We start from the raw sequence: 25,638 nt of genomic DNA on the forward strand, positions 1-25,638 counted from the left end.
ACAGGCACTTCTCACCTATGACAAACTGGAGGATGTTTCTGTTTCCACGACACCCCACAAGAGCTTAAATATGGTCCAGAGTGTCATATTTCGCAGGGATCTCCTTTTGAAGTCTGACAATGAGCTGTGCACCAGTTTAGAGCTGAGAGGTGTCCATTTCATCCAACACGTCCACTGGTGTCCAAGGGATAATCAGGTTGCCGCCGGTGCCTTCATTTGGCCTTCGAGGGTGACACATTACCCAAGAAGGTCAATGTGATGGTTTACTGCTGTGACATAAAGCCATGTATCCCTCCCCCAATGCGATGCTTTAAGTGCTGGAAGTTCGGCCATACGTCTTCCTGCTGTACCTCCAGTGTTACCTGTTGGGATTGTGGATGTCCTTCACATTCCAATACTCCCTGTGCCGCACCTCCCATCTGTGTCAACTGCAGAGAGCACCATTCGCCTTGCTCGCCAGACTGCAGGATTCTCTAGAAAGAAAGAAAAATTTATGGAATACAAGACCCTGGACCGACTGACCTACACTGAGGCTAAGAGAAAATGTGAGAGGCTACATCTTGTGCATATGACATCAACCAAAGATGCCGCTATGACAACGGTTCTACCATCTTCCGTTCTGCCGTGTACAGTTGGCTCTCAGAGCTTGCAGACTCCACCTGCCCTGTGCCCTCTTGGTGCTGGGGGGGGGGGGGGGGGGGGCACTTCCCTCCCTGTTGCTCCTGCACAACCTACTTCAGGAACAACTCCCCTCCCCCCCTTCCCCCTCCTCCCAACAATCGGGGACATCAGTTCCCCTTCTCAGCTGGAGAAATGTAAGCCTTCTTCAGTTCCTCTCACCAAGAAGGGATCCCTTGTGTCACCCCCTTCCCAGGTTCCTACCAGTGGCAGAGCTGACACCCACCAGTTGCTGAAGCAACCACAGGTAGTTAGTTGGTCGTAGGGCTTCACAGTCCTTCTCAGTCTCTGAGACTGAATCACTGAAGCCCTCCCAGCTGGACAAACCTAAGGAGTAGCAAGAGAAACCGAAAAGAAAAGACCCCCCCCCCCCTCTCCCCGCAAGAACCAAGGCACCCACACCACCACTACCTACAAGCACTGTGCCTGATTATGAGGTGGAGATTATAATGTCCACTGAGGACCTAGGCCTCGCTGGGCCCTCAGACACAATGGATGTCTATCGCACAGGTACTCATCTGGTGGCAGTAGGTGACCCTGAGGTGTAGACTGCCTCATTGAGTGTTTCATGCCTTCCCAGTCTCGTGATCAGGTATTCCTCCAGTGGAATTGCAGTGGTTTTTTCTACCACCTGGCTGAGCTATGGCACCTTCTTTCTGTCTTGCTCTCCAGGAAACCTAGTTCCTGGCAGTGCAGGCCCCTGCCCTCCGCAGCTATAAGGGATATTACAGGAACCGTAGTGACTATTATAGTGTGTCAAGTGGAGCTTGCGTCTATGTCCTGGACTCAATATGTAGTGAACCTGTGCCCCTTCAAACTCCTCTTGAAGCTGTGGCTATCAGGATAAGGATGACACAGGAAATAACTGTCTGCAATGTATACCTTCCTCCAGATGGTGCAGTACCCCTGAATGTATTAGCTGCACTGATTGATCAACTCCCTAAACCTATCCTACTTTTGGGAGATTTTAACGCGCACAAATCCTTGTTGGGTGGCGCCATGCTTACTGGCCAAGTCGACCCCTGTGTCTTAAATACAGATGCTCTGACACATTTCATTGTAGCACATCACACATATTCTGCTATTGATCTCTCAGTTTGCAGTCCTGGCCTTCTCCCATCTATCCACTGGAGTGCACATGACGGTCTGTGTGTCAGTAACCACTTCCCCATCTTCCTGTCACTGTCGTGGCGTCATTCCCATGGATGCGTACCCAGAGGGGCTTTAAACAAGGCATACTGGGAAGCCTTTGCCTCTGCTGTCACCACTGAATCTCCCCCACATCTCCCCTAGAGCACCTAATAGCCTTTAAGTGGCTCTGTGCCCGCATTTGCCAGCTTATAAAACGATGGAAATAGGAGTGTTGTGAGAGGTACGTGTTGACTATTGGGTGCCATAAGTCACCTTCCCAAGTCTGGACAAAGATCAGATGTCTTTTTGGGTACCATACCCCAACAGGTGTCCCTGGCATTAACATCAGTGGTGTGTTATCTACCAATGAAACGCAATTGCTGAGCACTATGTTCGAGCCCTCAAACAGCGGATAGAAAGGGAAGTCCTCTCATTCACTACATGCCACAGTGAACCCTGTAACGCCCCATTTACAGAGTGGGACCTCCTCAATGCCCCTGCACATTGCCCTGACACAGCTTTTGGGCCGGATTGGATCCATGGTCAGATGATTCAACATCTCTCGTCTGACTATAAGTGACATCTGCTCGTCGTCATGACCTGGATCTGATGCAAAACGCAGTCAAAACCCGCTTGATGTGGATAGCTATCGGCCCATCAGCCTCACCAACTTTCTTTGTAAGCTGCTGGTACATATGGTGTGTCAGTGTTACATGGCCTTCTGGCTCCATGTCAGGGTGGCTTCCGCCAGGGCCGCTCTACTGCTGATAATCTTGGGTCCCTCAAGTCTGCCATCCGAACAGCCTTTTCCAGACGCCAACATCCGGTTGCCTTCTTCTTTGACTTATGTAAAGCATACTACACGACCTGGCGACGTCATACATATCCTTGCCACATTGTGTGATTGTGGTCTCTGGGGCCTGCTCCCTATTTTTATCCAAAACTTCCTGTGGCTCCGTAGTTTCCGTGTCCAAGTTGGTGGCTCCCATAGTTCCCTCCGTATTCAGGAGAATGGCATTCCATGGGGCTTCGTATTGAGTGTGTCTATTTTTAGTGGCTGTTAATGGTCTAGCAGCAGCTGTAGGGCAGTCGGTGTCATCTTCTCTATATGCGGATTACGTCTGCATTTCGTACTACTTCACTGGTACTGGTGCTGCTGAGCGGTGCCTACAGGGAGCCACCCACAAGGCACAGTCATGGGCTCTAACCCATGGTTTCCAGTTTTTGGCCGCAAAGTCGTGTGTTATGCACTTCTGTCGGTGTTGTACCATTCATCCAGAACCAGAACTTTACCTCAAGGACGATCCACTCACTGTTGTGGAGACATATCGATTCTTAGGACTGGTTTTCGATGCCCAATTGACTTGGCTATCTCACCTTTGTCAGCTGAAGGGGAAGTGCTGGCAGTAGTACTTCAATGTCCTCCGCTGTCAGAGCAACACCAACTCTACACTGCTGCAGACTGCAGAGCCCTTGTTCAGTCCCACCTTGACCATGGGAGTCTTGTTTATGGTTGGGCAACGCCCTCAGTGTTGCGTTTACTTGACCCAGTGCCCCACTGTGGCATTCGCCAAGTGACAATAGCTTTTATGAAGAGTCCGGTGACCAGTGTCCTTGAGGAGGCCGGAGTCACTCCATTGCAGGTTTGTTGCTGGCCAGTTACGCTGCACATGTTCATAGTTCTCATACGCATCTGAATCACCATCTCCTTTTCACACACACAGCGGTTCACCTCCAGCATTGGTGGCCCAGGTCAGGGCTTCCAGTTGCAGTTCGTGTCTGATTCCTTCTTTCTGAACTGTAGTCCTTGCCTTTACCGTCTCTACTTGAGGTCCATTCATGTACACCTCCATGGTGTACACCTAGGCCACAACTTCGCCAGGGCCGTTCACATGGCCCAAAGGACTAAGTTCATCCTGCAGCTCTCCAATGTCACTTCCTCTTGATTCTTGACATGTACAGAGGTCATGAAGCTGTGTCCGGTTGACAGTGGCCCATATTCTGGTGCACTGTCCCACTTTGACTGCCCTGCGCCGAAATCTTTGGTTACCGGACTCGTTGCCGCTGATTTTATCTGATGACACTTCGACTGATTTAGTTTTATGTTTTATTCGTGACGATGGGTTTTATCATTTGATCTAAATTTTAGAGCATGTCCTTTGTCCCTCAGTGTCGTCCACCCTAGTGCTTTTAGGGTGGAGGTTGTAATGTGTTGCAGAATGACTGGCTTCTCCCTTTTATTCTGTGGTCAGCCAGCCATGGTAATATGTTTTATCATTTTTCATCTCTTCAACCTGTTTCTTGGGTTTCTGTGTTTTTCTTCTCCCCTTTTGTCCATTTAAGAGTTTGTTGCCCCCCCCCCCCCGTCTCACTTGTTTTGTTCTCACCCTTGTGGCATTGTTTTATTCGGAATAAGGGATTGATGACCTAGCATTTTGGCCCTCCTCCCCCTCTTTTTAAATCAAACAACCTTGCCTCATGTCTGATACCGCTGTAATAGACCTAGATGCTAGACCTGTTCCATACGTCCTCCCACCATGACCTACTCCAGTCCGGTCACAAACATAACCTAGCATGCAGCCCAACACGACATTCCTCATTTCAATAACTGTTCCACAGCCTGTAACATCTGCATCCTTCCCACCAACATCAGCTTTTTCTGAATTGCACAGGTGGGAACTCTCCTTGCAATGTATCCTACATTCCTGTAACCCATTCGTTAGTCATTGTCCTTACACATCTAGCCCCTTCCTGTTCCCATTCCAGCACTACACAGCCTTCTATTCCACCAACATACCCAGTCTTTTTACTTCTCTCCTTTTCTGCTACCTCTTCCCTCTCCCCTCCCCCACCCAACTGTACCTAGCTGTCCTACCCTCTCTCCACCTAATCCCTCCTTGTTCCCACGGGCAGCACATTACCATCCCCCACCCCAGCCTTCTCCTTATCCCCACTCAGTTCTCTCTCCCATCATGCAGTCTGGCTTCAGGTGTGTGTGTGTGTGTGTGTGTGTGTGTGTGTGTGTGTGTGTGTGTGTGTGTGTGTGTGTTGTTTTTATTTTTGACAAAAGGTGTTGTTTACCGAAAGTTCACTTTGCGACAGTCTTTTTGTTGTGCCTGTCTGTGACTCGGCATCCCCGCTCTGTGGTGAGCAGCAACTATCCTTTTCCTAATATTGTTACATTCCATCCTGGATTTTCCATTGTTAGATATGCTACAGTACCCTGTTGGATCCTTACCAGATATGTTTAATGAGTACATCAAGAAAATTCAAGGAAGGGCAGCAAATTTTGTATTATTGAGAAATAGAGGGAGAGTGTCACAGACATGATAAGGGATTTGAGGTGGACATAATTAAAACAAAAGTTTCTCGTTGCAAGGGGTCTTCTCATGAAAATTCAGTCACCAACTTTCTGATCCAAATGCAAAAATATTTTGTTGATACCAACCTGCATAGGGAGAAACAGCCATCATAATAAAATAAGGGAAATCAGAGGTCACACAGAAAGATGTAGGTGTTCGTTTTTTCCACATGCTGTTAGTGTGGAATAACAGAATTCTTGTGAATGTGGTTCGATGAACCCTTTACCTTGCATTTAAGTGTGATTTGTAGAGGTAGATGCAGATGTAATGCATGCATCCAGACTAGCGAGGGTGCAGTGTCATACTGATAAATGGGCTTGTATTGCAAAGTTTTTTGTAAATTTACTCAGTTTTGTAATCACTGACATAACATCGCATATGGTCTTAATCTCTGAAGTTTCTCTTTATTTCCTTCTCCTCCTCCTCTTGGTGCTTCAGTTTTTTGCCTGGCAGAGTAACTACTACATTATACAACACATTGTTTTGACCTTGAATGAGGACCTCTTGGACACACTGTATTTTCGCGATGATATTATCGCCATTGGTTGCCACCCAGTCACAGTGATTATGAATGCAGCTGCCGTTCTCTCTTTTCTGTAATATATGTGGATCTTTTTTTTCATGTTTGTCATAGTTAACAATTATGCTCAGTATACATGCAGGATTCATTTCGTGTGATAAAGTTGGCAGTGAAAGTTACCAGATTTGCCCCGAATTCTGTAATACTACAAACAGAAGGATTAACTGGTAAAGCTAATGTGTCACAGATGGCAGCAACTATTTGATTACCCCCAGGGGGCTCGCCACTATTTGGCGGGTTTGTGCTTGGCTACCACAGGGCCCAGCCTTTGCATCATTTTTTCCCTTCCTTGCTGCATGTCTATCATCAGGTGATTACCTCAGCTGCAACTATCCCAAATTGCTGATTGGTCCATCTGAGGTGTTCGGGAAGTGTGACCTGAGGTGTGAACCATCACCTAAGGTGTGTGCATCCCCTTGTGAAGGGGGTCCCCAGTTGGAAGGAGCATGCCATCGGAAACACTGGCAGTCATGGGGATTTTCTCGCAGTGAGTCAATCATCTTCACAATCAATGTCTACAAAACGTAAATATAATGAGGCTAATGGTTCAAAGACCCTTCCCACTGCACTGTGGTTCCTTGTGGTGTTAAGTACTGAAGATGGTCAGTCTTTCACCACAATAAATCTTGTTAATTATTCAGAAAGATGTTAGTGCAATTGATGGCCCTGTGAAATCCTGCTCTCATTTATGGAATGTGGAACTTTGTCTTTCAAGACTACTTCTGACTCCCAAGCATAATACCTGCTTGTCACCTCGCTTCTCCACAGTTACGCAGTTCGTGTCGGAGCCATAGAACTTTGAATTCTTCCCATGGTGTTATTTATACTAGGCTGCTCGACAGTCTGATCAAGGCCGAAATCCAATGTTACCTCACTGATCAGGGTACAATTGCCATCCATTGTGTAATGGAAAAGGTAGATTTCCCATTTTCTCACCTTTGATAGACTGGTGCTTCCATCCAAGATAAAAGCAGACTATGAAATTATCACAGTGCAGCTGTACATTCCAAACCCGATGCGCTGCTGCCAGTGTCATCGTTTCAACAACATTAGAATGTCTTGTCGACACCAAATCAAATGTGTAACCTGTGGTAAGGATGCGTATGAGGGCGATTGTCGGCCTCCTCCTCCCCACTGTATCAACTGCAATTGTGGCCATGCTGCTGCCTCTCAGGATTGTCCTGTGTATCTTGATGAGCAGACTGTCCAGGAGATCTGGCTCCTTACCCATCGCTCGCAAGTTATTGGCTAGTTGCAAATGCTGTGTTATCCCCCGTCTGGCACCTATTGTTCTGTTCTTGTTAGCCCCTCGCTCAATGAAGGACACAGACATGCGACCTCCTGTTCAGCTCTGAGGTTTTGGAAGTGTCCAGTGTAAAGGTAGCATATTCATCTCCCTCCCCCCCCTGTCCAGCTGTGCACCAAGACATCAAACTCTTACCGCAATGGGCAAAGCCACCAGCTACACAACCAGTAGGCCGGAAAGGACAGGAGTCCTCCCATGAAGACTTCCTCCATCTCTCCAGCCAAACAACACCTGAGTCTTCCTCTAAACGGAAAGGCTCAAAGAGGTCCACCAATGGCAAATGGTCTTCTCCTTTGCCAACTCGAAGATCCTCTTCCCCAGTGTCGCCACGTGATACCTTTGCCTGGCTGGCCTGCTTGTCACCAGTGCGCGCCACCAACTGTTTTCCGCTTTGGACTCCACAGACTGACCGCACAAGCAAGCCGATGCTTCTGTGGACCCCATGGAGCAGGATCCTACTGCTTCTGTGCCCTGTAGTAGCGACTCTTCACAGGCTGTCACTCGGCAGCTGCCAAGATGACACCCCTACATCTCTTTGTCATGACTCTCCTCCAATGGAACGGTTGCACAAAGAAAATTTACGGCTGCTTTTAGCATTCCAGTGTCCCCTTATACTCTGCATTCAGGAAATGCTTTGAGTTTTCGCATTTTTTACCAGTTCGTTTTGACCTTCCCCCTGCAGTCGGCATTATGTTTCATGCGGGATGACATTCATAGTCAACCCATCTCCCTGACTTCCCATCTTCAGGCTGTTGCAGTTTGCCTTTTCCTTCCCCACCTGACTTTTTCCCTCTGTACCATTTATGTCCCTCGTCATTCAATGTCACCAGGGCAGACTTCCGTCAGCTTATTGGGGAGCTACCTCCCCCTTTTAACTACTTGGAGATTTTAATATGCACCCCCCCTCCCACCCCACCCCACCCCTCTTTGGGGTTCTCCCAGGACCTGTCAGAAACCCCCGGGGGTTAGAATAGGCCCGAGGTATTCCTGTCTGTTGTAAGAGGCGACTAAAAGAACACACACATTTCGGCCTTTGTGATGGTCCCCCGTCAGGTTTGACCTCCATCTTTCTAAATTTTCCTGAAGAGCGAGCCAAGTGGGGAAGGGTGAATTACATGGTGCATCGTGTCCATCGTGCATAGAGATCTTTAGCCCACTTTCTCGTTGTTGCATTGCAGTCCCGCTCATTCTCCATCTCTTGGGCGAGGATACCTTCCTGGCTGCATTTCCCACCATGCAGTATGCAGTGTTGCTTTCTGCACCAACGATGGCCATGGATTTCTTAGCAACTCGTATCCAGCATGGTAGCCAGTCCATTGTGGTGGGGTTGCCATGCACCCTGTTGGTTGTAGCCCCCTGACAACACAGGGATTGCTCTGCTGATGCCTGTGCCATTAACTCCCCATGTATGCCATGGAGCAGATGCCCATCTCCCTGGGACATCGGGACTCAAAGCAATGGCCATCCTGCCAGGTGTCCCTTGCTGAGGCTGGGTGGCACCCGTTGGGAGGGCCCCTGGTCGGAGTGGGTGACTTCATGGCAGATGACACACCATGAAGTGTAGTATGTCATCTCTTGCTTGTGGTCCACCACCCGCAGTCTGTAAGTGGGCATCGGGGGAGGGATATATGGCTTCATGTCACAGAGGTAGACCATCACTGTGACCTTCTCGGGCAATGTGTTACCCTTGAAGGCCAAGATGAAGGCACCGGTGGCAACCTGATTATCCCTCACATCTCAATGGACACATTGGACGAAATGAACACCTTGCCGCTCTAAATTGGCGTGCAGCTCGTTGTCAGACTGTAAAAGAAGGTCCCTGTGGAATATAATACCATGGACCATATTTAAGCTCTTATGGTGTCTGAGGGTAACAGAAACATCCTCCAACTTGTCACAAGTGAGTAATGCCCTTCACTGCCCAGAGGATGCCATTTTTATCAAGACTGATCCAGAGCGCATTTTGTACAAGTCCTCCACCTCCACAAAGTTGTTCTCCAAATGCTCCACAAAGAACTAAGGCTTCATGGACATGAAAGATTCCCCATCAACTCTCGTACATATGATGTACTGGGGCAAATAAACTTCACTGCCACCCTTAGCCTGGCTTCCTCCCACGATGTGGCTAGGAAGGGGAATGATTTGCGGTCATATTTCTTAGTATATTGTCTGAAGGTCTGGCAAGATCTAGGTCCTCAGTGGACGCCAGAATCTCCACCTCATACTCAGACACAGAGCTTGTAGGTAGTGGTGGTGTGTGTGCCACCCAGTTCGCTTGGTCTTTGGGACCTTCTTTTTGGATTTCTCTCGCTGTTCGTTGGATTTCCCTGGCTTGGAGGGCTTCAATGATTCAGTCTCAGGGACTGATCATGAAGCCCTACGACCAGCTGCTTTTGGGCACTTCAGCTACTGGCAGGTGTCATCTTTCCCACTAGCAGAAACTTGAGAAGGGAGTGACCCAAGGGGTCCCTTCCTAGTGAGAGGAGCCCAAGACGACATGTGCTTCTCCAGCTGAGAAGTGGGGACTGGTGTCTCCGATAGTTGGGGGGGGGGGGGGGCAGTGCTCCTGAGGTAGGTGGTGCAGGAAATACAGGGAGGGAAATGCCCCCATCTGTGTACTTGAGCAGCCTACAAGCTATCAATCAGTGATAACCTCACCATCCTTTGGTAGCGCCCATTCACGAGTCCATCTATGCCCTGGAATGGTCCAGTTGTTTAGTGTGTTTGTCGGGACCCCAAGTCATGTCGAAATCCCAGGCAACGAACATGCTGACAGGCTGGCAAAACAGGCTACACGGGAAGTACTTAGGAAGATCGGCTTCTCTGCAACTGACCTGCATTCAGTACTAGGCTGCAAGGTTTTGCGGCTTTGGGAGATGAAATGGCATAACCTCAGCAAGCACAACAAATTGTGTGCCATTAAGAAGACTACGAATGTGTGGCAGTACTCCATGCGGGCCTCTCAGAGGGACTCTGTGGTTCTCTGCCGGGTCCGCATTGGCAACACTTAGGTGACACACGGCTACCTCTTGCACCGTGATGAGCCACCTCGGTGTCGGTGCAGTGCCCGGCTGACAGTGGCCAATATCTTGGTGAGCTGCCCTTCTTCAGTTATCGGACTCGATGCTATTAATTTTAGCTGACAAAGCCTATCAGCTAATTTAGTTTTATGTTTTAGACACGACTATGGGGTTTATCATTCTATATAAGTTTTGGCACATGCCTTTTGTCCCTTTGTGTTCTCCACTCTAATGATTTTAGGGTTGATGTTTTCATGTGTCGCAGAGTGGCTGGTTTTTCCTTTTTATTCTTGTGGTCAGCCAGCCATGGTAATCTGCTCTCTTGTTTTTACCCCCTTCTACCTGTTTCTTGCTTCTCTCTGTGTTTTTTCCTGTTTTATCCATAGTAGTGTTGGTTGTCCTTCTGTTATTCTTCTGGTTCTTCCTTTCTCCTGTTATTGTGCTGTACGTCTCCTTTCTTTCGTTCTTTCCCTTGTACAATTATTTTACCAGGAACAAGTGACCGGTGACCTTACAGTTTGGTCCCCCCCCCCCCCCCCCCCTTACCAATCAGCCGATCTGTCTGAGAGGTGCCATCTGGGCTGACCTTCTTAACCAACTTAACCTCTTCTGCCTTAAAACTGTGGTACCCACTTTCCTTTCCAACTTCTCACACACCTATTCTCATTTGGACCTATCCTGCTGCACTGCCCAGCTTGCCCATCGTTAGAGTGGTCCCTTATTTCTGACACCTACTTGAGCGACCATTTCCCGTGTGCTGTCAGTTTACTGACTCCTACCCCATCTGTGTTCACACCCAAATGGCAGCTTACTAAGGCAACTGGCAGCTTTATTCTTCGCTGGCGACCTTCGAAGAACAAGATTTCCGCATGATGACCAGGTGGAGTATTTCGCAAACGTTATCCTTACTGCTGCAGAACATTCCATTCCTCACAATTCCTCTCTACCACATCGTATCCCATTCCCTTAGTGGACCGAGGCGTGCTGCGATGCAATTCGTACATGGAGACATGCTCTCCACATTTTTAACAGTCACCCTACAATGGTACACTGCATTCATTATAAGCATATGAATGCAAAGTGTCGCTGCATTCTTCGTGGTAGCAAAAGAGCTCGCTGGATTTCATTCAATTGTTCCTTGAACAGTTTAACCCTTTCCTCTGTCGTGTGGGCCAATCTCCAATGGCTCTCTGGAACCAAGATCCATTTGCCAGTTTCCGGCCTAACAGTAACAGGCAGTGTCATTGTGGAGCCTATTGCCATCTTGGCAACACCTTGGGCTGCCATTTTGGGTCCTTTCGAGCTCTTCTCACTATTACCCTGCCTTCCTCCATCGGAAACGAGCAGATGCGACTCGGGCGATATCCTGCTCTTCTCCGAATTGTGAGTGCTAGAATGCCGCCTTTACTGTGAGGGAGTTAGATCATGCTTTGAGTTCATCCCAATCCTTCGCTCCAGGGCCAGACACTGCCCACATTCAGATGTTACAGCACTTTCTCTTGCAGGCAAGCACTTTCTGCTTAACAAGTACAACTGCATATGGGCAGAGGGCACATTTCCTGGACGTTGGTGTGAAGCCACCGTTGAACCCATACCTAAGCCCGATAAGGACAAAAACCTTCCTTCTAGCTACTGCTCCATCTCTTACCAGCCACTTTTGCAAGGTGATGGAACATATGATTCTGATCTGGCTGGTATGGTGGCTAGAGTTGCGCAATTTACTGAGTGCACAGTGTGGATTTTGAGCATGGTATTCTGCAGTTGAGCATCTTGTTACTTTGTCCACCTATGGCATGAACATTTTTCTGTGGAAATTCCAGACTGCGGATGTGTGTTTTGATCTGGAGAAGGCCTACAACACCTGCTGGAGAACCGGTATCCTCTGTACTCACACGTGGAGCTTCTGTGGCCACCTGCTGTGTTTCCTTCAGGAATTTTTAAGAGACACGGTTTTCAAGGTGTGTGTGGGTTCTGCCTTGTTGGACACCTTTATCCAGGAAAACTGTGTGCCTCAGGGTTCCATCCTGTGTGTCTTCCTCTTTGCTATCACCATTAACCCTGTAATGGCCTGTCTCCCGCCAGTCATTTCTGGCTCACTTCTTGTTGGAGATTTTGCCATCTATTGCAGTTCTCCACGAACATGTCTCATTGAGTCAAGTCTTGAGTGATGTCTCAATCATCTTTACTCTTGGAGCAACAACAATGGCTTTTGTTTTTCCACTGGAAAAATCTGTGTGTGTGAATTTCTGGTGGCACAATTTTTTTCCCGCACCATCTTTACATGTTAGGCATGTTGCTTTTCTGTTTTTTGAAACTACAAAATTTCTGGGGCTCATGCTCAATAGGAAGCCCTCGTGGTCCACCCATACCTGGTAGCCCGCTGTACGTTTTCCCTCAGTGTCCTACATGTCCTCAACAGTACTTCCTGGGGTGCAGATTGAACCACCATGCTCCATTTGTACTGGTCCCTTGTCCGTTCAAAACTAGGCTACAGGTGCTTTGCTTATGCATATGCATGTCCGGCCCTCTTACACTGGCGGCTTTTATACTAGCCTGTTTGAGAGTCTGTATGCCAAAGCTGCTGAACTACCACTGTCCTACTGCTGTGACTTTCTCCTAAGTAGGTATGCATGCTGTTTGTCTGCCATGCCTGGCCACCTATCCTATGCCTCTGTCGTGAATGACTCCTTTGATCGACATTATGCGGAGCGTTCCTCTTCTGTTACCTCATGGAGTCCACTTTCAGTTCTTGCTCCAGTGGCTTAACTTCACACGACCTGCAACTTTCCTGGTGGGTGTGATCGCTTCACCACCTTGGCTTCGTCTGGCGGCCTGTGTTCACTTGGCTTTCATTTGCTTCCTAAAGACAGTACTCCAGTCTCACTCTATCACCTTCAATTTCACAACCTTTGCATGTAACTTCGTGATAGTAGTTTTGTGTACACTGATGGCTCTTGGACTGACCGTGGTGTCGGGTGTGCTTTTGTCATTAGCACAGATGTTTTTCAGTATCAGCTTTTGACACACTGCTCAGTATTTACAGCAGAGCTCTTTGGTCTGTATCAGGCCACAGAGTACGTCTGGCAACACAGGCTTTTCAATTGTGTCCTCCGCTCAGACTCTTTCAGCGGCCTTCAAAGTCTCTTTTTGCTGTACACCGCCCCAGCTGTTGGGGCAATGGCTCCAGGAAAACTGTTACATGCTCACTCCTGATGGAGCCACTGTGATGTTTATGTGAGTTCCTGGTCATGATGATCTGCAAGGAAACGAGGCTGCTGACACTGCTGCCAAGCCTGCAGTTCTCGCATCTCGGCCCTCTAGTTCCTGTATTCCCTCCAATGATCTCTGTGTTGCCATCTGTCAGGTGGTGGTGTCACTTTGACATTGCCATTGGTCCTCCCTTCGTGGGGAATAAGCTTCAGATTATTAAGCCTCTTCCAGTGGCTTGGACAACCTCCTCTCACCCCTCCCGCCATGAGGAGATCATTTTAACTAGGTTGCTTATTGAGCACTGCCTTTTTAGCCACTGCCATTTGTTGAGTGGCACTTTGTTCACATTGCACCCAGGTTTTAACTGTCCACTATTTCCTGACAGAATGCCCATTTTTTTTAACCATTTACATTCCTGCTTGGGTTTGTTGTCTGATTTATTAGCCATTTTAGCCAACGACGTGCGGGCTGTGATTGTGTTTTACTTTTTATCCATCATAGCAATATAGCAAATGCCATTTAATTTTTAGTTCTGGACCTCTGTTTTTCTATGGTGTATTTTATAGACCTTTCACCACATCCCTGTAGTCATTTTTTAACTTCTGTGTGTCTTCATGTTCTACAATTTTGACATGGGTGCAGGCGACCTTAGTTGTTTTTGCACCCAAAAACAAAACAAAACGAAACAAAACATCAGTTTCCTATGGTTAAGGACACTGAATATGTGTACGTACAGACTCTCCTGAGTTAAAGATAGTACTGTGTGCTTTATGAAAGATGCAAATTTGATCTGTTCGTCATCCACAGTTCGAGTAGTGATGTGATAGTATGTTAATTTGACCTTTTTTCTTCTTTTCATATTAGGATCATGGCTTTTGTATTGGCCATGTGCTTGGAGTATAGCTATGGCAGCCTCTCCTGATTCCTGGCCTGATCCAGTCCTACTGGGACTGTTTGGCATTGGTGCCATTTTGATGCGTGGTGCAGGCTGTACTGTTAATGACATGTGGGATCGTGATATAGATTCAAAAGTAAGTGTATTTTGTTTTGTATTAATATTTCTTGGTAAAATGTTAGCTCTTTAACTTTTTCTTTAAAGATATTGTTCAGTTGGTTTCATTTGGAACAAATTTCATTACTTAAAGAATGTTGCCGAATTGTTGTTGAAAGTGTATTTGCCAGGGTATTTGTAGTTTTGGAGAAGGCAAGTGTGAAAACATAAGTAATATTTCAAAACAAAATATGAACACTGTGTTATTATTATTAATTACTATTATTATTATTACTATTATTATTATTATTATTATTATTATTATTATCATCATCTTCTCATGTCTGCAGCTGGAGGAAAGAGTTGTCTTGACACAATACCACAGCCATCTTCAGGCTGAGTGCTGTTTACTAAATCTTGCCATAACTGATCTACTGAACAGCGCTCTCACCTGAAGAAGTTGGCCGTATTAACACCTGAAATATTTTAGTAAGATAAAAGTATACCTGAGAATAATATGGTGGATTAATATGCTGGGAAAGTTCACACAGTCACATAAGTGCTGTATGATCTTATAGTAACTCTAAAGTGAGAATTTTCTGACTAACACTACTCAATTTGTGATGGTACACTGTACCGGAACCTCTGACCCCCCCACCCCCTCCCAAAAAAAATCAGAACAGAACCACAGGTTTTTAGATGTAGTGCAATAAAACTTTATTTTTTTATCAGTACAGATGCTGTACTTGCACTTTTAAAATGCACAGAAGGCATTAAAATAATGTTTTAAGAAGTATAAACCTAAAAAACACCCCTCCCCACTCCAGAGGGTCACTCTGCTGGAACCTCATTTTTACAAATGAAGCACTGTGAATAAATATAAAGATATAGGAAAATGGTTTTGTTGAGTGTGTAAGAGTCAGACAGCAGATACAGTGGTTATATGTACATGCTATAAATACTGACTGCAGATTCAACTTTAAATAATAGCTCTTCCTATTAACTGACTACATAAGTTGGTTCCAAGTGATAGTAAGGCAACTGATGAAGTACGAACTTCAGAAGATTCAAGTGCTGTGATGGATCTTGCCTTCAGATCCCTTAGATACATCAACTAAGAGAGTTTTGAAACTTCCTGGCAGATTAAAACTGTGTGCCGGACCGAGACTCGAACCCAGGACCTTTGCCTTTGCGGGCAAGTGCTCTACCAACTGAGCTACCCAACCATGACTCACGCCCCGTCCTCACAGCTTTACTTCCACCAGTACCTCATCTCCTACGTTCTAAACTTTACAGAAGCTCTCCTGTAAGAGCATACATACTGAAAATTTTTGTTTGCAGGAAATTGATTTTAAAGAAAAAAACTTTTTAACTTTGTTACTTACATGGCCCTTCTTTGGCCTCTAGCAGGTCTTCCAGCTTCTTTTTCACCTTCCTGGATGTTTGTCTTGCGTTCTTGGCCATATTAGATGCAGACCTGTCTGCATCGGCTATCCTCATTTTATCGCAGTGTTGCAGCCCAGTGATCATATTATCACCAGGATTAATTCCCAGCTTTTTCAGTACCCAACACTTTCCGGTATTACCACAGTTAAATGTAATTACAGCATCATGAACTCCTAGTTTAATTGCATGCATGTCTACAAATACAGCTTTAGGAAGGCAGTTCCAAATTATGCTATTGAAACATTCATTAGGGTTCTGTGTCTGCCCATGCAGACATTTCCTTAGAAGGTCAGGATGAGCCAAATCTCTGAAAATAGGTTTAATTGCTGTAATAACAGTATCAGGAAGAGAATGCTGGTGAGAATAAGATTCTTCAGTTGCCTGAGCCCTATTGTATTTGCACCACTAATTTTCTCCAGATGGACACAATCTGTGACATGGCTCATAATCAGTAGAGGACATATGGAAGAACATGGCCCAAACATCTCTCTGCATTGCCTCCATATCTTCTTTATTTCTCCTAATTGCCTACCCGTAGTATACCAGCAAGTTTTCTATTTCAGTTTTAGTAAACCAGACCCTGTCTGGTCAACAATTTTCCATTTTCTAATTTTTTTCCTCTCATATCAGCAGTTATTTTTCTCAGTCTTGTTCCCAAACATTTTTGAACATGGCCTACACATTCTATTTAATAATGGCCTCTCCATATGGCTTAGAGTTCACCATATTGTTGGATGCCTTACTGTCACCATCACCCAAATATTTGGTGTACCGTACACCTCTTGTTTCTAAGCAGCGATAAAATGTTTCTTGTACTCCATGAACTTGTTCCTCTAAAATTAGCCACACAGTTGTGTTCTTTATGTTCATTGACTTTACAACATTTGCAATATTTAGACATTATCTCCACATCTAACACTTTACCGGTGTCTACACTCATGGCAGTCACTACTCCATTCAGAGTTCAAGTATGTCCTCTTTTCTGCCAACTTCCATCAAGTGTAACTGCAAAATCCGAACATCCATCATTTTCTTCCACTGCTTCCCTAGCAGCCAGTTTCATGCTTTCCTCACTGGCCTCATATACAGCTTTTTTCTAATATTGCAGTCAGTTTTTCAAATTTATTTGGTGGTTGACGTAAGTTAATCACTGAACAAAATGTTCTCCCTGCAGCCATGGCCTTGCCAATGGATCTTAAGGCATAAACTGATCTAGTATTGTTTCATAAGAGCCACTTTCATCTGGTTTTGAAGAACTCATAAGTGAAATCACAGCTGAGCATTTAGTGCAAATTAAATCCAAAGCAATTGCTAGGCCTTTTCTCCCACTGTCACCCTCACAAATTTTAACACTCTGTGACTCACCACACTGTCTACATTGTACAAATTTAGGAATTGCATCTGCTAATATTCTCAAATTTATAATAATATTACTGCACCCCTTGTCACTTACAGTAAATTCGTTGTAACTCTCTTGAAATGGTGAGAGCTTCTTTTATGATGTACTTGTTGAAGAATTAAAATTAGAAACATTGTTGCCAGGCATCATAACCTCTTGTACAGAAAGCTTTCTAAACTTGTTTCCTCTAAATTGTCGTTTCTTGAAAATGCTTTTACGTTTCATCTTCAATAAACACTACAAAACACACGTAAACAAGCACTGCAAACTTAAGTATAACAACTACTCGCAGTCACACTTCAATAAAACTAACCGCGTGTTTGAAAGCGTGTTGTTTACAAACAGCAGAAACAAAAGAATACCGACCATTGCATTCCAAGGATAGCCAACACACTCGGGAGTAAAAAAATTCCTAACGTGCAATGTAGGGGATATAAAGGTCTAAAATATATGAGGAAAAATGGGTGACAGAAAAGTGGGCGTGGCACATAAACACACGTGGTAGGAAAATGCTCTTTAAATGCTTGGGAGGGGAAAAGAAAAAGAAAAAAGAATTAGCAAAAATCCTTTTCAGAATACATAAACTGTAATCTATCGAAATATCATGAAAACTGAAAATCAGGTTTTTTTTCGACTGGAACTACTGTGTCATCCCCTTATCCATCCTGGTACGGATTGCAAACACTCAAGCAGTGCTTAAGAATAGGTTGCAATAGTGTCCTGTATGCGGTCTCCTTTATAGATGATCCACAATTTCCTAGAATTCTCTCAATAAAATGAAGTTGACCAGTCGCCTTTTGTACCACAATCCTCATATGCTCATTCCATTTCATATTGCTTTGCAATATTAGGCCTAAATATTTAAACGATATGACTGTCAGGCAGGTCATGTAATGAATGTGACATTTGAAACTTCAGTTTTCGTTTTATTATCATCCGCTGCCACACCAGACTGGTCAACAAGTTACTGGATCAAAGCCTTAGACCCACTTGAAGATTTTTATTAGGACCAGAATTTTGTCAGGTTCTCAGCTAGATCTTTTGCTAAGGTATGACACTGGTAGTTCTTGTATGCTTCATGCATAGATCTTTCCACAGATGCATGAATCTGTGCTAACCTTTACTTGTCATCATTTGCACCTTCTCTTTTGAACCATGAGTGCAACAGCCTCTGCTTCCTCATTGTTTTCTGAATATCCTTATTAAACCATGGTGGATTTTTCCTGTCCTTAATCCACTTACTAGGCACATAATTCTCGACACGAAAGTTTACAATCTGCTTAAATTGTGCCCTTAATTTCTGTATGTCCGAACTAAGTAATGTCAATTCACTATCTAAGTGAGATGCTAACAACTGATCATCTGCTCTTTCTAGCAGAAACAGTCTCCTACCCTCTTAACTGCTTTATTACGTTTTGTAACTATAGTTGTTGCAATGACATCATGACTGCTAATCCCTGTTTCTATATGAGTTGTCAATAAGGTCTGGCTTGTTTGTTCCAAATTACTTTGCCCAACTGCCTATCTGTACTCCCTGTAATGAATACATATACATCCCAGTCTGTACTCAGTAGGTTAGCCACCTCCAACCAGTATTGCATGATATGGGTATTTACAAGCTACTGACCATAGACTTTCTTTGAATGACTCTAGAACTCTCACGGCAGAATCGGGTGGCCATAAAAACATCAAGCAATTAACTTGGTTTGATACAAACTTATTATTATTAGGCTACAGAACAGACAACAGGTGTTAGTGCTACATAGCAGATGCAGTTACACAATGAGACAAAGGATGATAGAGTACTGAGTTTAAAATAGCAAAACCTAGAATCATATTAAAGCTGGAATATGATAGGATATATAGAATAGAGTATGACAGTATGTATAGAGTAATTCCTTAGGCCAGAGCTGTAAAATAATAAGTCATGTTGTCAAAGAGATCTGAATTCATTTGAGAATCCAAACTTATTAAAAAAAAGTGTACTCGCCATGAGGTAGCATTCAAGGTCACATAAAGAGAGCAGTTGCGATGACAGCTTACCATGTAACAAAGTGTGTTGTCTCACTGCAAGAATGTGTAGTAGTCAGCTTCACCAATTGTGAACAATTGCCCCTATATGCTATCAACATTCCTACCTTCTGCACAAAGTAATGAGCAAGCAAACATTACTCTGACACAATGTGCAGAGTGTCAAGAGTATGTTGCGTGGGTGTTGGAATCATCCTGCCACAACCCTCGGTACAGAGAGAAACTGGCAAACTGAGTTAGAAGAAAAAGAGGAGGAGGAGGAGGAGAACTGTTTGAATTTTTGTCATAATTGAACAACTGTCACTATCTTGAACAAGTAATCAAATCCTCTTAAAAGGATCATTTTCAGATTTAGATACATATGTAATGTTTCTCGGTATGTCAGGATTCTGTGTACAGTCTATAAAATTCTCGAAATTTTTAATCAGGGTAAAACTGCATTTAATTTTGGGAACTTCAAAATAAAATTGGTGATGTAATAACAAGTTCACCAGTAAGTCAGTTGTTAAAATATATCTGGAATCTGCAGTGATATGTATTGATTTTTAAATATGTGTGGCATTTCTTTCTTTGTTTATGGTATGTTTTGAATGCACAAACGCATGTCATAGTGCATGAAGAGCCTTGGCAAGGTTTTGATGTTGCACTAGTAACTTCGAAAAACATTGCTGCTTCCCGAGTCACATATTAAATGGCAGCTCTTTATCTCGTGTTCCTGGCTTAACATTTACTGGATTACAGAAGTAATTTTCAAAGGAAAATGTGTAACTGCATTAGTCTGTGTATGAATGTTGCTATTTGCCATGTGGCTAACAAGGATTTTCAGTCTTTAAACCTAGATAATTTGTAGAAGAAATGGCTAATAAGGTATGTTTCTGATTTTTATTTGAAATGATTTAGATTCATAATTTCTTGCTGTATATCAGGTGAGAACTTGTTGAAGACATTTTTATCAGACTACCATAATTCTACTCTGAATGCTGGACAAGGAGGCAGTCCACTTGAAAATAATTTGTCATGTATTTTGATTATACAAATCACATTTGAACTAAAACTGATTTTTCATAACCAGCAAAAAGTGAGTGCAAGCAACCCAACATTCTTAAGAGGCCTCAGAAGGGTGCTGGTTATGTGCTTTACATGATATTGTTACTGCTTGCATGTACTGAAGATACTTTCCTTTACCTCAGATGTGCTGCCCTATACTTCAGATGCGCTGCTGCAAATAAACTGTAGTGATGATTTTCGGATCTTTACTATTGTAGTCATTGGGTTCTAAATGTATGACTGCTTTGTTTTTTTTTAAATATACAACAACTTTTGATAATGTTAACTTTGTTGACACAGGTACTTTTATAAGAGCATTTATTGCAAAAATGTCCAGGTGACTCGAACGAAAACTCGTCCATTGGTGACTGGCGCTCTGTCTCAGTTTGATGCTCTTGTCTTTCTGGGAGGTCAACTGGCACTGGCTTTACTCGTGCTTCTGCAGCTCAACACGTACAGCATTGTTCTGGGTGCCTCATCTTTGGGTATGCAGAGTTTTATTTTCACATTATATTTTTATTTTGCTGTGTTTACGTTTCAAATAAACCTAATATTTTTCCTCTTCATTTTCATTTATGTTAATACTGTCGCAAATATTATTTCATTAGTTTTGTCCTTCGCAAGGTGTGAGAAGCCAGCACAGAAAAAAATGAAATGGCCATAAAACAGTCCTTTATGAACAATTAAGGCTGTCAACAAATGAAAATATGTGAAATTTTCCTTTTTTTTTTCAACTACATTGACTGAAAACTAAAATTTGTTATCCTACTTTTTATTTTTTTTACTCTCAATTATTCCTTTATTATTTATGGAATGAGACAAAATTTTAATTGTAATTTTTGTAAATAGACCAGAAAACATCAGTTATGGGATTGCAGTCCATACCAGTATATATGTTTGCAAATTTGCACATTTGTTTGCAAAAGTTACCACTAAGAAACAAAGATAAGTCCATGTTGGACCATGCAGAATCAATGTTATAATTCAAGAAGGCAATCTAGACAGTAGCATTAATGAGATACCTATAATTTACATCTTCAGTAGCACTTAGAAAATTTTTGGCTAAAAGGTGTCAAATGCCTGGAAAACAATGCATTACTCTTTTGATATACTCCTACAGAAATTAGGTGTAATTTGTATTAAGTTCACTCTTTCTCAGTTTGGCTGGTTATAGAATTTTGGAACATGTATTATGTTTGAGTATAATAACTGTTCTGGAGACTAGAAATCTACTCTGTAGGAATCAGCATGGGTTTCGAGAAAGACGATCATGCGAAACCCAGCTCACGCTATTCGTCCACGAGACTCAGTGGGCCATAGACACGGGTTCCCAGGTAGATGCCATGTTTCTTGACTTTCGCAAGGTGTTTGATACAATTCCCCACAGTCGTTTAATGAACAAAGTAAGAGCATATGGACTATCAGACAAGTAAGAGTGATTTCAGGAGTGCTGCGGGGGTGTGTCATAGGACCATTGCTATTCACAAAATTATATATATATATATATATATATATATATATATATATATATATATATATATATATATATATATATATATATATAAAATAGAAAGAAACTTCCACATGGGAAAAATATATTAAAAACAAAGATTCCAAGACTTACCAAGCGGGAAAGCGCCGGCAGACAGGCACATTAACAAAACACACAAACACACACACAGAATTACTAGCTTTCGCAACCGATGGTTGCTTCTTCAGGAAGGAGAGGGAAAGACGAAAGGATGTGGGTTTTAAGGGAGAGGGTAGGAAGTCATTCCAATCCCGGGAGCGGAAAGACTTCCCTTAGGGGAAAAAAAGGACAGGTGTACACTCGCACACACATACACACACATTCCATCCGCACAGTATGTGCAGATGGATGTGTGTGTGTATGTGTGTGCGAGTGTACACCTGTCCTTTTTTTCCCCTAAGGGAAGTCTTTCCGCTCCCGGGATTGGAATGACGCCTTACCCTCTCCCTTAAAACCCACATCCTTTCGTCTTTCCCTCTCCTTCCTGAAGAAGCAACCATCGGTTGCGAAAGCTAGTAATTCTGTGTGTGTGTTTGTGTGTTTTGTTAATGTGCCTGTCTGCCGGCGCTTTCCCGCTTGATAAGTCTTGGAATCTTTGTTTTTAATATAAATGATCTTGTGGATAACATCGGAAGTTTACTGAGGCTTCTTGCGGGTGATTCTGTACTATATCGAGAGGTTGTAGCAACGGAAAATTGCACTGAAATGCAGGATGATCTGCAACAAATTTCTGCATGGTGCATGGAATGGCAATTGAATCTCAATGTAGACAAGTGTAATGTGTTGCAAATACATATAAAGAAAGATCCTTTATTATTTAGCTACAATATAGCAGGGCAGCAACTGGAAGCAGTTAATTCCATAAATTATCTGGGAGTAGGCATTAGGAGTCATTTAAAATGGAATGACCATATAAAATTAATCATCCGTAAAGCAGATTCCAGACTGAGATTCATTGGAAGAATCGTAAGGAAATACAGTCTGAAATCAAAGAAAGTAGGTTACGGTACACTTGTTCGCCCACTGCTTAAATACTGCTCATAAGTGTGGGATCCGTACCAGATAGGGTTGATAGAAGAGGTAGAGAAGATCCAACGGAGAGCAGCGCGCTTCGTTACAGGATCATTTAGTAACCACGAAAGCGTTATGGAGATGATAGATAAACTCCAGTGTAAGAGAGATGCTCAGTAGCTCAGTACAGGCTTTTGTTGAAGTTTCGAGAACATACCTTCACTGAGGAGTCAGGCAATGAGGATAAAATCAGAGAGATTAGAGCCCACACGGAGGCATACCGACAGTGTTTCTTTCCATGAACAATAAGAGACTGGAATAGTAGGAAGAACCGATAGAGGTACTCGAGCTACCCTCCGCCACACACCATCAGGTGGCTTGCAGAGTGTGGATGTAAATGTAGGTGTAGATATTGTTATAAAAGTTTTATTGACAGAAATTTTTTCACACCTTTGTAAATTTAATGGACTGCTGCACTAAAATATGCATGAAAACAGTGCTTACTTACTGTACTCCAACTGTATGTAGCTTCAGAATATGAAAAAGAAATTAAAGGTGTACATGCCCCAGGACAACCGGGGAAATCTGAGGAAAACCTGGGAATTTTTTCATGTGGGAGAAAACTGGAAAAGCCTGTGAATTTTTTAGAATTCTTGGAATTTTTCATTGTTCTAGTTTTCAGTTAAATTTTTAAAATTTTGGCTGGTTAGAACTGATACTCTAACAAAGAATTTTACTATATCTGCTGCTGCAGAATAATACTGCAGCAATAAAACATAAACAAGAGAAAAAACCAAAATAAAACTTAAAGTCCAACAAAAATGCACAAAAGAAAGAAAGAAAGGAAGGAAAAAAACCACAGAGTGCTCACACAAGCATCTGCCAACAGCAAAATGTCATAGGTTTTACAATGAAGACCGTGCAATACTTCTTAATATCAAACTGCTTCCGATGAGCGTGACATCACAACTGTTTACATTAGCTTCATTTGAGCAGTTGCCAGTGAGCTTGCGCATGTGCAGTTGAGTTGTGTGTGAGTAGTACTTTATCCTGTATTTGGCTACTTAGTGGGGCTGGTAGCTGTATCAACAGTAGCAACAAGCAGCCTGACTTTACCCGTAAAATGCTTCTGGCCCACCCAAGTTGTCAAATTTGCACATGCTCCTCCTGCGGGTCTGGGTGTTAGAATAGGTGTGAGGTATTCCTGCCTGTTGTAAGAGGCGACTAAAAGGAGTCTCACGCGTGTCGACCATTATATGATGGTCCCCTGTGGGGTTTGACTTCCATTTTTCAAAATTTTCCCGAAGAGCGAGCCAATTGGGGAAGGTCGCCTTACATGGTGCATTGTGTCCGTAACGTGCTGATCCATTGTCTACGTGGATCTGCACTTCTGCTCTTTCTCCAAGTATTGGGCGAGGTCACTGTCCTGGGTGTGTATTTTCCCATCAACTGTGCAGCATCGTTTTCTGCGCTGTTGATGATAATGGACTAGATTGCTTGATTGCACCTGATATCCAGCATGGTAGCCAATCCATTGCAGTGGGGCCGCCGTGTACCCTGTTGGTTGTCGCCCCATGACCACATAGGGATTGCTCCGCTGAATCCTGTGCCGTTAACTCCCCACATATACCATGGAGTAGATGCCCATCCCCCTGGGGCATTGGGACTCCCAGCAATGGCCGTTCTGCCAGGTGGCCTTTGCTGCGGCTGGGTGGCATGCGTTGGGAAGGACCCTGGTTGCAGTGGGTGGCACCAGGGTGGATGACACACGATGAAAGGTAGATCATCATCTCTTGCTGGTGGTCAAACACCAGCAGTCTCTAGGCATTCACAGGCTCAATTCAGTACACAGAAATATGACCCCAAATCATTACTCTCCCTGGCCACACCATGGGAGGGATATCAGGCTAACGGTGACGGTGGCTCTTATTGGCCCTGGTACCTTGTATGTTTGATAGCTGATAGGGAATCTTTCATGACGATGAAACATCAGATTTTTGTTGAGCATTTAGAGGACAAGTTTGGGGAGGTGGAGGGCTTGTCCAAAATGAGATCTGGGTGAGTCTTGGATCAAAACAGCATCCTCTGCCCAATCACAGGTGTTACTCATTTGTGGCAAGCTGGGAGATGTTTCTGTAACCATCATGCCCCATAAGAGCTTAAATGTGGTCCAGGGATCATATTCCACAGGGACCTTCTTTTACAGTCCGGCAATGAGCTGAGCGCCAATTTAGAATAATGAGGTGCACATTTCATTTGGCGTGTCCACCGTGGTCCGAGGGATAATCAGGTTGCCACCAGTGCCTTCATCTTGGTACTAGTGTGTGATACATTACCCGAGAAGGTCAAGATGATGGTCTACCATTGTGATGTAAAACACTATATCCCTCCCCCAATGAGATGCTTTAAATGTTGGAAGTTCAGTCATATGTCTTCCCATTATACTTCCAGCGTCACATGTCGAGATTGCAGACACCCATCATGTCCCAATATTCCGTGCCCCACCTCCCATCTGTATCAGCTGTGGAGAGCACCATTCGTCTTGCTTGCCAGGCTGCAGGATTCTCTAGAAAGAAAGGAAAGTCCTGGAGTACAAGACCCTGGACAGACTGACCTACACTGAGGCTAAGAGGAAATTTGAACACCTACATCCTGTATGCATGACATCGTCTCACGCTGCTGCCAGTCACCTCTGAGTGAGAAGACTACACCTGCCCTCTTGATGGTGGTGGGCCATTTCCATCCCTGTTGCTCCTGCACCACCTACTTCAGGAACAACCCCCCCCCCCCCCCCCCCCCCCCAGCCTTCGGGGACGTCTGTCACCCTCTTCTAAGTTGGAGAAACGTACAACTTCTTTGGCTGCTCTTGCTAGGAATGGGTTCCTTAGGTCACTT

At 44.1% G+C, this 25,638-nt stretch overlaps 1 protein-coding gene across 1 annotated transcript in view; it reads left to right on the forward strand.

Annotated features, from left to right (window-relative positions):
• Positions 1-25,638, forward strand: part of LOC126281542 (4-hydroxybenzoate polyprenyltransferase, mitochondrial) — a 107,209-nt gene that overhangs the window by 5,612 nt on the left and 75,959 nt on the right. Inside the window, exons 2-3 of the mRNA XM_049980599.1 lie at positions 14,152-14,318; positions 20,539-20,686. Of these exons, the coding sequence (XP_049836556.1) occupies positions 14,152-14,318; positions 20,539-20,686 (315 nt within the window). The remainder of the gene's footprint in view (positions 1-14,151; positions 14,319-20,538; positions 20,687-25,638) is intronic.

The sequence above is a fragment of the Schistocerca gregaria genome, chromosome 7, assembly GCF_023897955.1.
Source record: "Schistocerca gregaria isolate iqSchGreg1 chromosome 7, iqSchGreg1.2, whole genome shotgun sequence".
In the NCBI taxonomy this organism is placed as follows: Eukaryota; Metazoa; Arthropoda; class Insecta; order Orthoptera; family Acrididae; genus Schistocerca; species Schistocerca gregaria.